Source organism: Mirounga leonina, unplaced genomic scaffold, assembly GCF_011800145.1.
Source record: "Mirounga leonina isolate KUSES-001 unplaced genomic scaffold, KU_Mleo_1.0 Mir_101609, whole genome shotgun sequence".
Lineage (NCBI taxonomy): Eukaryota > Metazoa > Chordata > Mammalia > Carnivora > Phocidae > Mirounga > Mirounga leonina.
Genome location: NW_023270164.1, coordinates 11,545,302 through 11,563,131, shown reverse-complemented (window position 1 = coordinate 11,563,131; position 17,830 = coordinate 11,545,302). Strand labels below are relative to the sequence as shown.

The window sequence follows — 17,830 nt, the reverse complement described above, 5'->3', positions numbered from 1 at the left end:
TTTTTTTTTTTAAGATTTTATTTATTTATTTGACAGAGAAAGACACAGCGAGAGAGGGAACACAAGCAGGGGGAGTGGGAGAGGGAGAAGCAGGCTTCCCGCCGAGCAGGGAGCCCGATGTGGGACTCGATCCCGGGACTCCAGGATCATGACCTGAGCCGAAGGCAGTCGCTTAACCAACTGAGCCACCCCGGCGCCCCCAAAGGGTCAATTTTAATGAAAACTTACTGCTACTGCAAACGCTCAAAGGATGAAATGCTATGTAACCATTAAAATTATGTAGAAAATGATCTCTGGACACGGAAAAATATTTATGTAACACTCCCAAAGTTTCTTTTCTTTTTTTTTTTTTTAGAAAAGGCAACCACTCTTATTAGTTTTACTTTATCCTCCCATTATTGTCCGTATTATAGGATAAACCAATAAATTATGTTAATGTCATTATGACCCCTCCACCAAAACAGATACATAAATAAATGTCGAAGAAGTAAAAGTTCTGTAATTTTAATCTGAAATGAAAATGAGCTCTGTATTTTTTTAAGATTTTTTATTTATTTATTTGACAGAGAGAGAGAGCACAAGCAGGGGGAGCGGGAGAGGGAGAAGCAGGCTCCCCACTGAGCAGGGAGCCCGATGAGGGACTTGATCCCAGAACCCCGGGGTCATTACCTGAGCTGAAGGCAGACACTTAACCGACTGAGCCACCCAGGCACCCCAGCATGTAACTCTTGACCTCAGGGTCATGAGTTCAACCCCCACATTGAGCATGGAGCCTAATTAGGAAAAAAAAAAATTTTTTTTTTAAAGATTTTATTTATTTATTTGGAAGAGAGCACACAAGCAGGGGGAGTGGGAGAGGGAGAAGCAGGCTCCCCACTGAGCAGGGAGCCCAATGCGGGGCTTGATCCCAGGACCCCAGGATCATGACCCAAGCCAAAGGCAGGCACTTAACCAACTGAGCCACCTAGGCGCCCCTAGAAAAAATTTTTTTGAAATAGAAATGCCATAGGATCCAGTAATTCCACTACTGGGTATTTACCCGAAGAAAATGAAAACACTTATTAATAATATAATATAAATTATATATTATTAATATTATATATATTATATATAATATAAATTATATATAAAATAATATAAAACAAATATTGTATGATTTCACTCATATGTGGAATCTAAAAAAAAAAAAACAAAAACAAGTGAATAAAAAAAAAAGAGCAGAATCACACACATACAGAAAACAAACTGATGAGAAAAGAAAAAAAAAAAGAAAGAAAACAAACTGATGGTTGCCAAAGGGAGGGGGTGGGGGATGGGCAACATGGGTGAAGGGGAGTGGGAGATACAGGCCTCCAGTTATGAAATGAGTAAGTCATGGGAGGAAAAGGCACAGCATAATGGTAGCTACACTTGTGGTGAACATCACATAATGTGTAAGCTTCTCAAACCACTATGTTGTACACCTAAAACTTATGTAACATTGTTTGCAACTACAGTCAAATTAAAAGTTAAATAAATAAAATATATTTTAGTAGTCAAAAACAATATTCTTTCCTACCTGTGATGCTCCTCCATATCTGGGTCATAATAAAATACATTTAATTTAAAAAATAAAGTAAAATGGAGAAGACTGTGCCACTTGGAGATAAGGCAGATCAGCAGGGGACTTAAAAACACACATAGCAGTGATTCCCTTGAGTTTTCTCTTTACCTCATATATCCAAGACTATGTGCTGGAGAAGCTAGCAAACCAAAAATGCCAATGGGTACAGACGAAAACAGCTCTAAGAAAGTCTGCTTTAACTGGTCAAAGGACCAGAAAAGGGACAACCTAGCAAGAAAACTTAAAAATGATAACCACCTTATTCCAGCCAAGTATCATGGAAAAAACAAAAACAAAAAAACCTGTGGGTCTCAACTCCATCCCATCAGCAAAAGCCAAGTGGGGAGCATACACCTCCACTTCTGTCTGGCTCTAACAAAGTGCTATACCCCCTACAACACTGGGGTGGTATCAAAAAAGACAAAGTAGGGAGCTAAGGCTCATCTCTCTTGGGCAGTAATGAGACTCCTCACTCAGTGCTATCAGGGGAGAAACCATGGGGAGACTAGACTTCAGCAGTAATGAGGCATCCTTCCTCCATCCTGCTGGAGTAGTATCAGAGAAGGTCTAGTGGAGAGTCCCGACTCTCACCACTGCTAAGGAGGTGAACACTCTCCCACCCAGGAAGCTTTCAGGGAAGACACAACGGAAAGTTAGAACTCCACCCCCCGCCAGAAGTAACAAGCTCTCCATCTTGGGTTCAAGGGAAGCCAAATGCAAAACCTGGACTTATTCCCTGACATGGCAGTAATGAGATGATACCCTTTCTTCCCCAGCTGTATTGAAATTAGAGGAAGCCAGCTACAACACTTTAAATAAGAACAAGATTCTCCTAACACAGTATCAAAAACTGTCTAGGTTTCAATAGATAATCACTCATATCAAAAACCAGAAAAATCTCAAACTGAATGAAAAAAAGTCAATTGGTATCAAGACTGAGATAACAAAATTATCCAACAAAAACTTTGAATCAGCCATCACAAAAATGCTTCAATGAGCCTGTCTCAGGAAGAAAACAGAAGACATAAGGAAGACCCAAATGGAAATTTTAGACCTGAAAAATGCAGTAACTAAAATTAAAAAAACTCAAGGGATGGCCCCAAAAACAGAACAGAGGGAACAGAAATTACTCAATCCAAACAGCAGAGACAAAACTGACCTGGGGGCAGGCGGGGGTGCCTCAAGGATCTACAACAAAAGAACCAATATCATGCTGTCAAAAAAACAGGAAGGAGAAAAGAAATAGACAGGCCTTAAATTAACTACTCAGGAAACAACAGATGTTGGCGAGGATGTGGACAAAGGGGAACCCTCTTACACTGTTGGTGGGAATGCAAGCTGGTGCAGCCACTCTGCAAAACACTATGGAGGCTCCCCAAAAAGTTAAAAATAGAACTATCCTATGACCCAGCAATTGCACTACCAGGTATTTATCCAAAGGATACAAAAATAGTGAATTGAAGGGGCACATGCACCCCAATGTTTATAGCAGCAATGTCCACAATTGCCAAAATATGGAAAGAGCCCAGATATCCACTGATGGATGAATGGATAAAGAAAATGTGGGTGGGTGTGTGTGTGTATGTGTGTGTGTATACACACAATAGAATATTACTCAGGCATCAAAAAGAATGAAATCTTGCCATCTGCAATGACCTGGATGGAGCTAGAGTGTATTATGCTAAGCAAAATAAGTCAGTGAAAGACAAGTACCATATGATTTCACTCATATGTGGAATTTAAGAAACAAAACAGATGAACATAAGGAAAGGAAAAGTAAGATAAAGACAAATTGTAAGAGACTCTTAACTAGAGGGAACAAATTGAGGGTTGCTGGAGAGGAGGTGGGTAGGGGGATTGGGTAATTAGGTAATAGGCATTAAGGAGGGCAATTGATGAAATGAGCACTGGGTGTTATACAGAACTGATTAATTACTTAACTTTACCCTGAACCTAATAATACACTATATGTTAACTAACTTTAATTTTTTTTAAAAGAGGGGGGGAAAAAAGTACATGAAGAAATAATGGCTAAAAATGTCCCAATTTGGCAAAACATAAATTTACAGGGGCACCTGGCTGGCTTAGTCAGAAGAGCATGCAACTCTTGATCTCGGGGTTGTGAGTTCGAGCCCCATGTTGGGTGTAGAAATTACTTAAAAATGAAATCTTAAAAGATAATAATAAATAAATAAAAATAAATTTACAGACTTTAGAAGCAGAACAAACCACAAACAGGATAAAACCAAAGAAATCCACACCAAGACGTACTGTTAAGCTTTTGAAAACTAAAGATTAAAAATACATACATGGAAAGCCATGCGAGAGAAATGACACCTTACCTACAGAAACAACTTGAGTGAAGCAGATTTCACATCAGAAACCATAGAGGCCGGGGCGCCTGGGTGGCTCAGATGGTTAAGGGTCTGCCTTCGGCTTAGGTCATGATCCTGGGGTCTTGGGATCGAGCCCTGCATCGGGCTCCCTGATCAGTGGGGAGACTGCTTCTCCCTCTCCCTCTGCCTCTCTCCCTGCTTATGCGCTTTCTCTCTCTCTCTCTGTGTCTCAAATGAATAAATAAAATCTTTAAAAAAACAGAAAGAAAGAAACCATAGAGGCCATAGGAGGTAGCACAACATTTTTCAGCTGAAAGAAAAGAACTGTCAACAATGAAAATATCCTTCAGGAATGAAGGAGAAATCGAGACATTCTCAGATGAAAAAAAAAACAAAAACTAACAGAATTTGTGCCCAGCAAAACTACCCTAAAGAATGGCTAAAGGAAGTTCCCTAAACAGAAAATGAAAGCTAAAAGAAGGAATCTTGGAACACCACAAAGGAAGAAAGAACACGGGAAACAAAAATATGCATAAATACAATAGACTTTCCTTCTCTTCTTGAGGTTTCCAAATTATTTGACTGTTGAAGCAAAATGATAACACTATTTGAAGAGGTTCTAAATATATGTAGATGAAACAGTTAAGACAAGGGGCGCCTGGGTGGCTCAGCTGGTTAAGCGTCTGCTTTCGGCTCAGGTCATGATCCCAGGGTCCTGGGATTGAGTCCCATGTCGGGCTTCCTCCTTGGCGGAGAGTCTGCTTCTCCCTCTCCCTCTGTCCCCTCTGCACCCCCTGCTTGTGCGCACTCTCTCTGACAAATAAATAAAATCTTTTTTAAAAAATAAAAGAAATATTTAAGACAATTATAAACAGGGGACAGCAAAGAGGATTAAAGGGTGGCAAGGTTTCTACATTTCACTCAAAGTGGCAAAATGATGACAGTAACAGACATACACAAGTTATGTAAAATGATGCAGTACCTAGAGCAACCATTTAAAAAGCTTTACAGGGGGCACCTGGCTGGCTCAGTCAGTGGAGCATACGATTCTTGATCTCGGGGTTCTGAGTTTGAGCCCCATGTTGGGTGTGGAGATTACTTAAAAATAAAATTTTTTTAAAAATAGAAAATAAAAAAATAATATATGAAAACTATACAGAGTAACCAGGCTGGCTCAGTCAGTGGAGCATACGACTCTTGATCTCAGGGTTGTGAGTTTGACCCCACAGTGGGGGTAGACTTACTTAATAAAAAAAATAAATAAATAAATAGCTATACAAAGAGATACACTCATAAACACTATAGGTAAATCAAAATGTAATTCTAAAAAATGTTCAAGTGACTGACAGGAAGATAGGGAAAAATAAAACAGAAAATGAAAGAGAGAACAAACAGAGAAGAAAAAATAAAATGTAGACATAGGGCCTAATAGATCATTAATTACATTAAATGTAAATGGTCTAGGGGTGCTTGCGTGGCTCAGTCGGTTGAGGCTCCGACTCTTGGTTTCAGCTCAGGTCATGATCTCGGGGTGGTGGGATCGAGCCCTGCATCAGGCTACATACTCAGTGGGGAGTCTGCTTGAGATTCTCTCCCACTCCCTCTGCCCCTCCCCTGCTTGTGTGCACATGCATGCTCGAACACGCTTTCTCTCTGTCTCAGAGAAATAAATCTTTTAAAAAATAACAAAATAAAAAGTAAAATAAATGTAAATGGTCTAACTGCACCAATTAAAAGACAGAAATTGGTAGGGGCGCCTGGGTGGCTCAGTCATTAAGTGTCTGCCTTCGGCTCAGGTCATGATCCCGGGGTCCTGGGATCGAGCCCCACATCGGGCTTCCTGCTCAGCGGAGAGCCTGCTTCTCCCTCACCCACTCCCCCTGCTTGTGTTCCCTCTCTCGCTGTCCTTCAGTCAAATAAATAAATAAAATCTTTTTTTAAACAAAGACAGAAATTGGTAGAAAAAATTAAAAACATCACCCAAGTGTATGGCATCTAAAAGGAAGTCACTTCAAATACAGCAATATAGGGAGGTTGAAGGTAAAAGTATGGAAAAAGACAGATCATGCAAAAATTCATCAAAAGAAAGCAGAAATGTTGTTAATTATACCTCAATAAAGCTGGAAAAAAAGAAAGCAAAAGTAGCTATATTAATATCAGATAAAGTAGACTTCAGAGAAAAAAATTACCAGAGATAGAGAGAAGACATCTAACAATAAAAAAAAAAAAAAGACAAATCAATCCTAAATGTGTATGCAGCAAACATAAAAGAAAAAGCTAATAAAACTGGGGGGAAAAAAAGACAAATTAGGGGCCCATGGGTGGCTCAGTCAGTTGAGGGACCGACTCTCAATTTTGGCTCAGGTCATGATTACAGGGTTATGAGATCGAGCCCCACCTTGTTGGTGGGCTCCGTGCTCAGCAGGGAGTCTGCTTCTCTCCCTCTCCCTCCCCCTCTGCCCCTCAGCCCACTGGTGCATGTACACGCTTTCTCTGGCTAAAATTAAATAAATCTTTTTTTAAAAAGGCAAATTATAGTTGGAAACTTCAATGCCCCTTCTTTCAATTCACAGAACAACTAAATAGAAAATGAGCAATTTTCCATGACCCCCCTGGAATGAAACTAGAAATCAGTAACAGGGGGGTGCCTGGGTGACTCAGTCCATTAACCGTCTGACTTCAGCTCAGGTCATGATCTCAGGGTTCTGGGATCGAGCTGCATTGGGCTCCGCACTCAGAGGGGAGTCTGCTTTTCCCTCTCCTTCTCCCTCTGCCCCCTCCCCATTCGTACTCTCTCTCTCTCAAATAAATAAATAAAATCTTTATTAAGAAAAGAAATCAAGGAGGGGGCACCTGGGTGGCTCAGTCATTAAGCATCTGCCTTCAGCTTAGGTCATGATCCCAGGGTCCTGGGATAGAGCCCCGCATCGGGCTCCCTGCTTCGTGGGAAGCCTGCTTCTCCCTCTCCCACTCCCCCTGCTTGCGTTCCCTCTCTGGCTGTGTCTCTCTCTGTCAAATAAATAAATAAAATCTTTAAAATAAATAAATAAATCAAGGGGCGCCTGGGTGGCTCAGTCAGTTAAGCATCTGCCTTCAGCTCAGCTCATCATCCCAGGGTCCTAGAATCGAATCCCACATCAGGCTCCTTGCTCAGCAGGGAGCCTGCTTCTCCTTCTGTCTGCCACTCCCCCTGCTTGTGCTCTCTTGCACTCTCTCTCTGACAAATAAATAAATAAGATCTTAAAAAAAAAAAAAAAGAAATCAATAACAGAACAATAAGAGAATCTCCAAACACTTGGAAACTAAATAACACATTTCTAATAATCTATGGTTCAAAGAGGAAGTCTCAAAGGAAATAAAAAAATACAACGAACTGAATGAAAATGAAAATACAACATTTACAATTCATGGAACACATCTAAAGCAGGGCTGAGAGAAAAGTATATAGCACTAAATGCATACGCTTGGAAGAGGAAAGTCTCAAATAAAAAATCTAAGGTCCCACCTCAAAAACCTAGGAAAAAAAAGACCATATTGAAGATAATGTTGTTTAAGGGTACAAACTTCGAAGTAGTAGATAAATAAGTACTGGAGAGCTAATGCACAGCAAGTTGATTATGGGATACAATATTATAATCTTCAAAGCTGTTAATAAACTAGACCTAAACTGTTCCGACCACAAAAAAGAAATGATAATAATATGATGTGATAGAGATGTTAGCAAACACTACAGTGGTAATCATATTGCGATAATATCATATTGCGATAATATCATATTGCGATAAAGGTATCAAACCAACATGGTGTACACCTTAAACTTGCACAATGTTATATATCAATTATATTTTAGTATTTTTAAAGAATTTATTTATTTATTTGACAGAGAGAGAGAGAACGAGAGAGAGCAAGCATGAGCAGGGGGACAGGCAGAGGAAGAGGGAGAAGCAGACTCCCTGCTGAGCAAGGAGCCGGACGTGGGGCTCGATCCCACGGACCCTGGGATCACGACCCAAGTGGAAGGCAGACGCTTAACCGACTGAGCCACCCAGGCGCCCCTATATTTTAAATTTTTCAAAGAACCAAAATAAACCCAGAGCAAGCAGAAGGAAGGAAACAGAAAAGAGCAGAAATCAATGAAGTTGAAAACAGAAAAATAATAGATAAAAATCAAAGAAACAAAGATGGTGGTTCTTTGAAAGGATCAATAAAATTGACAAACTTTTGGCAAGACTGAAAAAAAGAGAACACACAAATTACCAATATCAGGAATGAAACAAAGGATATCACTACAGCCCCTGCAGACACCAAAAGGATACTAAAGCAAATATAAACAATTCTTCATATATCCATTTGATAACTTAGATGAAATGGACTGATTTTTTTATTTTAAAAAAAATTTTTTTTTTAAAGATTTTATTTATTTATTTGACAGAGACAGAGACAGCGAGAGCAGGAACACAAGCAGGGGGAGAGGGAGAGGGAGAAGCAGGCTTCCCGCGGAGCCGGGAGCCGGATGTGGGGCTCGATCCCAGGACCCTGGGATCATGACCTGAGCTGAAGGCAGTCGCTTAACCAACTGAGCCACCCAGGCGCCCCTGGACTAATTTTTTTAAAGATTTTATTTAATTATTTATTTATTTAGGAGAGAGCGAGAGTGAGAGAGCACAAGCACAGGGGGAACGGCAGAGGGAGAGGGAGAAGCAGGCTTCCCACTGAGCAGGGAGCCCGACTTGGGGCTCGATCCCAGGACTCCGGGATCATGACCCGAATGAAGGCAGATGCTTAACCCAAGCACCCCATGAAATGGACGAATTCTTTTTTTTTTGAGATTTTTTTTTTTTTTGACAGAGAGAGAGTGTGCACAAGAGGGGGAAGCTGGAGGGGGAGAAGCAGGCTTCCCGCTGAGCAGGGAGCCCGATGCGGGGCTCGATCCCAGAACCCTGGGATCATGAACTGAGCTGAAGGCAGACCAGACGCTTAATGGACTAAGCCACCCAGGTGCCCCGAAATAGACTAATTCTTTTTTTTTTTTTAAGATTTTGTTTATTTATTTGAAAGAGAGAGAGCGTGAGAGAGGGGAGGTCAGAGGGAGAAGCAAACTCCCTGCTGAGCAGGGAGCCCGATGCAGACCCCATCTCAGGACTCCAGGATCATGACCTGAGCCAAAGGCAGTCGCTCAACCAACTGAGCCACCCAGGAGCCCTAGACTAATTCTTAAAAAAAACACCAACTACCACATAATTTAAAACTCACCAAAAAAGAAAGAAATCAATCAATCAATCAAGCTCTGGCCCAGCTGGTTTTCCTGGAGAATTTTACCAAATCCTTCTTTTTTTTTAAGATTTTATTTATTCATTTGACAGAGAGAGAGAGAGCGAGAGCAGGAAAGCAAGCAGGGGGAGTGGGAGAGGGAGAAGCAGGCTTCCTGCAGAGCAGGGAGCCCTATGCGGGGCTTGATCCCAGGACCCTGAGATCATGACCTGAGGCGAAGGCAGACACTTAATGACTGAGCCACCCAGGCGCCCCAGAATTTTACCAAATTCTTTTAAAGAATTAACACCAATTACAAAACCTCTTACAGGAAAAAGAAGAGGACGTAACTCTAATTCATTCTATAAAGCTAGTATTTGCCTGTGATAGGCTAAAAAGGGCCCCCCAAAGATATCCACATCCTAATCTTGGCAACCTGTGAATATCACCTTTATATGGCAAGAACAAAATGGTCTTTGCAGATGGGATTAAGGATCTTGAGATGAGAGGAGTATCCTGAATTACCCAGGTGGGTCCTCAATGCAATCACATGTATCCCAGTAAGAGGGAGGTAAAAGAAAATTTGACACACACACACTCAGAAGGCAGTGACGTGAAGACAGAACAGATCTGAAGATGCTCACCGTAAGAATGGAATGATGAAGCCAAGGAATAACTGCAGCCCCCAGGAGCTAGAAGAGGCAAGGAATAGGTTCTCCCCTGAAGGCTCTGGAGGGAGTACAGCCCCACCGAAACCTTGATTTTGGTCCAGTGATACTTCTTTTTGGACTTAAGGCCTCCAGAACTATGAGAGAATAAATTTCTGTTGTTTTAAGTCACCAAGTTTGTGGTCATTTGTTGCCACTGCCACATGAAACTAATTCATTCCCTGATTACAAAATCAGACAAACACAGTATAAAACAGAAAACTACACACCAATATCACTCATGAATATATAGGCAAAAATTCTTGACAAAATATTAGCAAATGTAATTCAGCAAGATATTAAAAGAATTATACACCATGACCAACTGGGGTTTATTCCAGGAATGCAAGACAGGTTCTATATTAAAAAATCAATCCATGTGATTCACCACATTAAAAGGATTTTTAAAATCACATGATCATATCAACCAATGTAAAAAAAAAAAAAACAGTTGACAAAACTCAACACTCATTCTGCAAAAAATATGAATAGAAATAGGAATAGACAGGAACTTCTTCAATTTGATAAAAAGCATCTAAACCAAAACTACAGCTGACATTATACTTAATGGTGAATGACAAGATTAACAGCAAGGCAAGAATGTCCATTCTCACAATCCTTATTCAACATAGTGCTAAAAGTTCTAATAATGTGCAATAAGGCAAGAAATGGAAATGAAAGGTATACAGAACAAAGAAGAAAAAATAAAAATGTCCCTATTTATAGATGACCTGATTGTCTACGGAGAAAATCACAAAAAAATATCCAAAAAATGAAAAATCTCCTAGAACTAATAATTGAAAGTCATGGGAAACAAGATCCAATACAAAAACCCACTGTATTTCTATGTTAGCAATGAAAATGTGGACTCCAAAATAAAAAATATAAAATCATTCATAATCACTTGGAAATATGAAATACTTAAGTATAAATCTAACAAAACATGTACAAAACTTGTAAATTAATAACTACAACACACGAGCAATCTTGAGAAAAAAGAACAATGCTGGAGGCATCATGCTCTCTGATTTTAAACTATCATACAAAGCTGTAGTAATCAAAACAGTATGGTATTGGCATAAAAACAGACACATAGATCAATGGAACAAAACAGAGAGCTCAGAAATAAACCCATGCATATATGGCCAATTAATTTATGACAAAGGACCTAAGAATATTCAATGAAGAAAGGACAGTCTCTTCAATAAATGGTGTTGGAAAAATTGGACAGCCACATGCAGAAAAATGAAACTGGGGACCACTATCTTACACCATACACGAAAATTAACTCAAAATGGATTAAAGACTTGAACCTAAGACCTGAAACCATAAAACTCCAAGAAAATATAGGCAGTAAGCTCTCTGACATTAGTCTTGGTGATGATTTTTTGCATTTGACACCAAAAACAAAGGCAACAAAAGCAAAAATAAACAAGTAGAACTACATCAAACTAAAAAGCTTCTGCACAGCAAAGGAAACCATCAACCATCAATGAAAAGACAACCTACAGAAGGGTAGAAAATATTTGTAAATCATGTATCTGATAAGAGGCTAATATCCAAAATATATTTTAAAAAATCCATATAACTCAATAGCAAAAAACAATCTGAGTGGCTCAGTCGGTTAAGCATCTGCCTTTGGCTCAGGTCATGATCCCAGGATCCTGGGACTGAGTTCCGTGTTGGGCTCCCTGCTCAGTAGGGAGCCTGCTTATTCCTCTCCCTCTGCCCTTCCCCACCGTTCATGCTCTCTCTCTCGCTCTCTCAAATAAATAAATAAAATCTTTTTTAAAAAAAATGGGCAGAGGATCTGAATAGACGGCTTTTCAAAGAAGACATGCAGATGGCCAACAGGTACATGAAAAGATCCTCAGCATCACTAATTTAGGGGTACCTGGCTGGCTCAGTCAGTAGAGCATGCGACTCTTGATCTCAGGGTTTGTGAGTTCAAGCCCCACATTGAGTGTGGAGCCTACTTAAAAAAAAATCACTAACCTAATCATTGGAGAAATGCAAAGCAAAACCAAAGTAAGGTATCACCCCACACCTGTTAGAATGGCTAGTATCAAAAAGACAAGTTAGTGAGGATGTAAAGAAAAGGGAACCCTTGTGCACTGTTGATGGGAATAGCAACTGGTACAGCCACTATGGAAAACAGTATGAAGGTTCCTCAAAAAATTAAGTATAGAACTATCATATCATCCAGCAATTCCACTTCTGAGTATTTATCCAAAGGAAAAAAAAACTAACAAAGAAATATATGCACCCCATGTTCATTGCCACATTATTTGCAATAGCCAAGATGTGGAAACAACCTAAGTGTCCATCAACAGATGAATGGATAGAGAAAATATGGTGTGTGTGTGTGTGTGTGTGTGTGTATACACACACAATAGAATATTATTCAACCATAAAAGAACGGGGAAATCTTGCTATTTGCAAGAATATGGATGGACCTTGAAGGCATTATGCTAAGGGAAATAAGTCAGAGAAAGACAAATACTATATGATCTCACTTATATGTTGGATCTAAAAACAACGACGATGGGGCGCCTGGGTGGCTCAGTTGTTAAGCATCTGCCTTCAGCTCAGGTCATGATCCCAGGGTCCTGGGATCGAGCCCCACATCGGGCTCCCTGCTCAGCAGGAGGCCTGCTTCTCCCTCTCCCATTCCCCCTGCTTGTGTTCCCTCTCTCGCTGTGTCTCTCTCTGTCAAATAAAGAAATAAAATCTTTTAAAAATAAATAAATAAATAACGTTTGTTGACGACGACAACAACAACAACAAAAAAAAACCAAGCTCACAGTACAGAGAATAGATTGGTGGTTGCCAGATGTGGGGGTAAGAGTTAGGCAAAATGGGTGAAGGGAGTCAAAAGATACAAACTTCCAGTTATAAAGTAAGTCATGGAGGGGGCGCCTGGGTGGCTCAGTCGTTAAGCGTCTGCCTTCAGCTCAGATCATGATCCCAGGGTCCTGGAATGGAGTCCCGCATGGGGCTCCCTGCTCGGCAGGGAGTCTGCTTCTCCCTCACCTGCGGCTCCCCCTGCTTGTGCTCTCTCTCTAACAAATAAATAAGTAAAATCTTAAAAAAAAAAAAAAAAAAGCATGGTATTGGTGAAAGAATAGACAAATATATCAGTGGAACAAACAGAAAGGAAATACACCCGGGGCGCCTGGGTAGCTCAGTCGGTTAAGCATCTGACTCTTGCTTTCAGCTCAGGTCATATTCTCAGGGTCGTGAGATCAAGCCCCAAGTCAGGCTCCATGCTCAGTGTGAGTCCGCTTGTTCCTCTCCTCCCTACCCCCGCCACTTGCTCACTTGCGTGCATGTATGCACACGCACACGCACTCTCTCTCTCAAAGAAAAAATCTTATTTTTTGAAGATTTTATTTATTTATTTATTTGAGAGAGAGCACACAAGCAGGGTGGAGGGGCAGAGGGAGAGGGAGAAGCAGACTCCCTACTGACCAGGGAGCCTGACACAGGGTGCGATCCCAGAACCCTGAGATCATGACCTGAGCCAAAGGCAGACACCCAACCAATTAAGCCACCCAGACGCCCCTCTCAAATAAATAAATAAATCTTAAAAAAAAGGACAAAAGATCTGAATAGACAGCTGACCAAAGAAAATACACAGATGGCAAATGAACATGTACAACTATGTTCAACATCATTTTTCATTAGGGAATTATAAATCAAAACAACGAGATACCACTATACACCTATTAGAATGGTTAAAATCCAAAAACCCAACAATACCAAATGCTGACGAGGATAGGGAGCAACAGGATGTTCCCATTCATTGCTGGTTTGAATGCAAAATGGTGAAGAACTGTGGAAGACAGTTCGGCAGTTTCTTGCAAAGCCAGTCTTACCAGATGACCCACAATTGCACTCCTACTTATCTACCCACGTGAACTGAAAACGTATGTCCATACAAAAACCTATATATAAATGTTCACAGCAGCTTTATTCATAATTGCCAAAAAGTGGGAACAACTAAGATGTCCTTCAAAAGGTGAATGGATAAGCAAATTGTGGTACATCCATACAATGGAATATTATTCAGTGATAAAGACAGATGAGCTATAAAGCCATGAAAAGACATGGAGGAAGCTGAAATGCAAACTGCTAAGTGAAAGAAGCTAATCTGAAAAGGCTACAGACTATGATTCCAACCATATGACATCTTAAGAGAGGTAAAACTATAGAGACAACTGAAAAAAAAAACCATGGTTGCCAGAGGTTCAAGCATAGGGAGAGAAAGGATGAACAGCCAAGGCATAGATGAAACTGTTCTGTATGAAACCGTAATGGCAGGTATGTGTCATTATGCATTTGTCAAAGCCTAAGAAGGTGCAACACAAAGAATGAACCTTACTATAAACTGTAGAATATAATTAATAATAGGGTATCCGTATTGGTTAATTGTAATAAATGTACTACACTAATGCAAGACATTAATCATGGGGAAACTATGGGGGGATATAGAGTGGTATATGGAACTATATGTACCATTTTCTCAATTATTCTATAAATCTAAAGCTGTACTAAAAAAATTAATTAATGTTTGAAATGCACTTAACATACAAACCAGCAATTGCATTCATGTGCATTCATCTCATACAAAATCCTTACACAATCATAGCATCTTTATTCATAATAGCCAAAAACTGGAAACAGCCAAGATGTCCTTCAACAAGAGGCTGGTTAAGCAAACTGTGGTACATTGATACCATGGAATACTGTTCAGCAATAAAAAGGAACAAGCTAGTCATATACTCAACAATCTGCATGAATCTCCAGAGAATTACGCTGCGTAAAAAAAAGCCAGTCCCAAAAGATTACACACTGTATTATTCCGTTTATATCTCATGCGTGAAATGACAAAATTATAGATTACTGATGGCCAGGAGTTAAGGAGGGAGCAGGGGAGGAGGGAAGTGGTTGCGTCCATTAAGAGGCAAGATGAGGGGTCCTTGTCACGTTGGAAATGTTCCCTACGTCAATATCCTGGTTGTGATACTGTACCAAGGTTTTGCATGATGTTCCCGTTGGAGGAAACTGGGTAAATGGTACATTGCATTCGAATCTACAATTATCTCCAAATTAAAATTTATCTTAAAAAAATAAAAGAGGGGCGCCTGGGTGGCTCAGTCGTTAAGCGTCTGCCTTCGGCTCGGGTCATGATCCCAGGGTCCTGGGATCGAGACCCGCATCGGGCTCCCTGCTCAGTGGGAAGCCTGCTTCTCCCTCTCCCGCTCCCCCTGCTTGTGTTCCTGCTCTCGCTATCTCTCTCTGTCAAATAAATAAAATCTTTAAATAAATAAAGAAAGAAAAGAAATAAAAGAAAAAACTTTTAAAGTAGGCTCCTCCTCCTTACCTCAAATGATCTGCCAGGCTGTCCTGGAACCAGGGCAGGGAACCTCTGGGGTGATTTCCTATTAGCTGGCATGTTCACCCTGGGTCTCAGACCACCTTCCAAAGCTGGAGGGGAGTCGGTATATGGGCTGCGGTCAGAATGAATGGAAGATCCCACAGCCTCCAGTAAGGAGAAACCTCAACAGCTCCACAGAGACACCAAGAAATCCTAAAAGGACAGTATCCATGTCATCAGTGTCATTCCACATTTACACCACAAAGTTCAGCAACCCCCACTCTGAGTGTTAGGGTGGATTATGGAAACAATCATGATATCTGAAGTCAAATTAATGACCTCAGAGTGTTTTACTCCGGGGTGGCTCCACAGGGAGCTTCACACCCTACCTAGCCAGCCTAGTCCTCAATTCTAGGTTCAAGGTGGATCTGGGTTGGCAGGGAGGACAGAACTGGGGCAACGAATGGTGCTAAAGCCCTATGGGGTGGACAGAGGAAGGACCTGTCCATGGGCACCTGCCGGGTGACTGTGGAGGCAGGAAACCTGGAAACCTGGTAATCTGAATGAAAGGTATCTCTTCTGCCCTCTTTAATTATTTTGCCATTTTAGGGTGAAAACTCCCTCTTGAATTCTTCTACAGGAAGCTCTTGGCCTCTTCTTTCCAGAAGATGGTTCAACATTAATAATATTTATTAATCAACAAACGGGGGTGGGTGCTGCTATTAACTTACACCAGAAAAGCATTTGACACAATTCAGGAGACATTATGAATACAACTCCAACTAAAATTAGGGAAGATGTAAATCACTTAAATATCACAAAAATAATTTACAAAACATAGCCCTGAACTACTATGCTAAAAAGTAAAACGATGAAGCTATTGCCATTAAAATTACCAACAAGATAGGGATGTCTAATATAACTCAAAATTGTTTTGCTGGCTCTAGCTCACACTATGGAAGATGAAACAATCAGAATGGATATTGCAAGGAAATTGGCAATGTGGCTTTCTTTGCCAATGATATGATTTTATACATAGAAAAACCAGACACTACTAGCATTCATAGGGCAATTTGAAAAGGGGCTGGATACCAGATAAAATTATAAGAGCAGAGTTTTTCCTCTATAATAGCAATGATCATATGAAAACGGGGAAAAACCCATTACTAATGACAGCAAGAAATACATAAAATATATTTAAGGAGTTGGACTTCTACAATTTAAAAGATTGACAAATATAAAATAGTCACACAGATATACCATATCCTTGGATAAGATGTGATAAAAATGTCAACTCTCCCAAAAAGCATCATATCAAAGTAATATAAGTAATAAAAAAAGAAACACAAAGCTCAATAATAATAAGATGGTGTATGTAAAATTTTGTGGAATGCAGCTAAAGAGATTCTTAAAAAGAAATTTATGTTCTAAATGGTTTTTAACAAAGAAGAAAGGCTGAACATTAATGAATTAACATCCAATTTAAAAAGTTAAAGAGAAAATGGTACAGGTAAGAGCAGAAATCAAGGAAATAGAAAACAAAGGTACATCAGAGAGGATCCACAAGGCCAAAAGTTGGTTCTTTGGAAAGACTAGTAAGATTAGCATACCTCTGGGGAGACTGATAAGGAAAAAATCTAAACACACTCTATTAAGATTTGAAAACAAGAGCAGCAAGGAATCTAAAAACTGACTACCCCAGAAGCCCCCATCCCTGACCTCCACAGATTCCCATTCACCAGATTCTTCAACTCCCCACCAACGGACCTTACAAACTGACAATTCGTCATTCCCCAAAGCCAACAAAGCCATCACCTCAAAATCACTGATGACTGTCACGCCACAAAACCGCGTGCACTCGCTTTAGCGCCCCGCGCCAACAAGACTTAAACGTCCTCTGAGGGCCACTTCCGTTTCCTGTCCTCACCCCGACGGTGCCCCTCCTGGGGGTGCTGGTCTCGCACGCATCGTAAGGGCTGTGATGCTGTGGTCTACTCACTCTGAGCAAGGTGCAGTTAGGGATCTGCAGAGACTTTGTCCATGAGTGGCGTTCTTGGGCGAGGAGCATGGCTGTGCCGAGGCTTTCCTCCATGGAGGCCGCCATCTTAGCGCCCGTTCCGTACAGTGGGCTGTTCCACCGAAGGCGGGGGCGGGGGGCGTTGGTCAGGGGTAGAAACCGGAGGGCAAGCATTCCGGTAGGAGTTGGTCTTTGGAACTGGGTTCTATAGGTCTGTGCAAAGTTTACAGAAGCAGAGGTGCCGAGGGCAGGGGAGATGTGTCCAGATCTTTAAGGGAGATACCACTGGGGAGAAGGGGAAAAACCAGGATGAGTTTCCTCGAGATGTCACTCGGAGGAAAGGAGAAATTAGAATGGTACAGTCCCTCTCCTGGCCGATACCACTGGGCAAGAGGGGGAAGGAGTCAGTGTGGTACAGTCCTCTCTTTGGAGATACCATTGGGAAGAGGTGGGGAAAGTCAGGTTATTGTTGATCCCCTCCTGGGTGATACCACTAGAGAGGAGTGGGGAGGAGTCATAGTGATACGTTGTTTTGAA

The 17,830-nt window shown here is 40.9% G+C and overlaps 1 protein-coding gene across 3 annotated transcripts in view; it reads right to left on the bottom strand.

Annotated features, from left to right (window-relative positions):
• ZNF157 (zinc finger protein 157) overlaps positions 1-17,574 on the bottom strand; it is a 38,024-nt gene extending 20,450 nt beyond the window's left edge. Inside the window, exons 1-2 of one of the 3 annotated variants that reach the window (XM_035003853.1) lie at positions 17,092-17,574; positions 15,283-15,489 (exon numbers count right to left, since the gene is read on the bottom strand). In XM_035003853.1, the coding sequence (XP_034859744.1) occupies positions 15,283-15,354 (72 nt within the window). In that variant the 5' untranslated portion in view covers positions 15,355-15,489; positions 17,092-17,574. Of the gene's footprint in view, positions 1-15,282; positions 15,690-17,091 lie in introns of those variants that run through there. The other 2 variants (XM_035003841.1, XM_035003846.1) reach the window with 2 other exon arrangements.
• Positions 17,575-17,830: the final 256 nt, after the last annotated feature.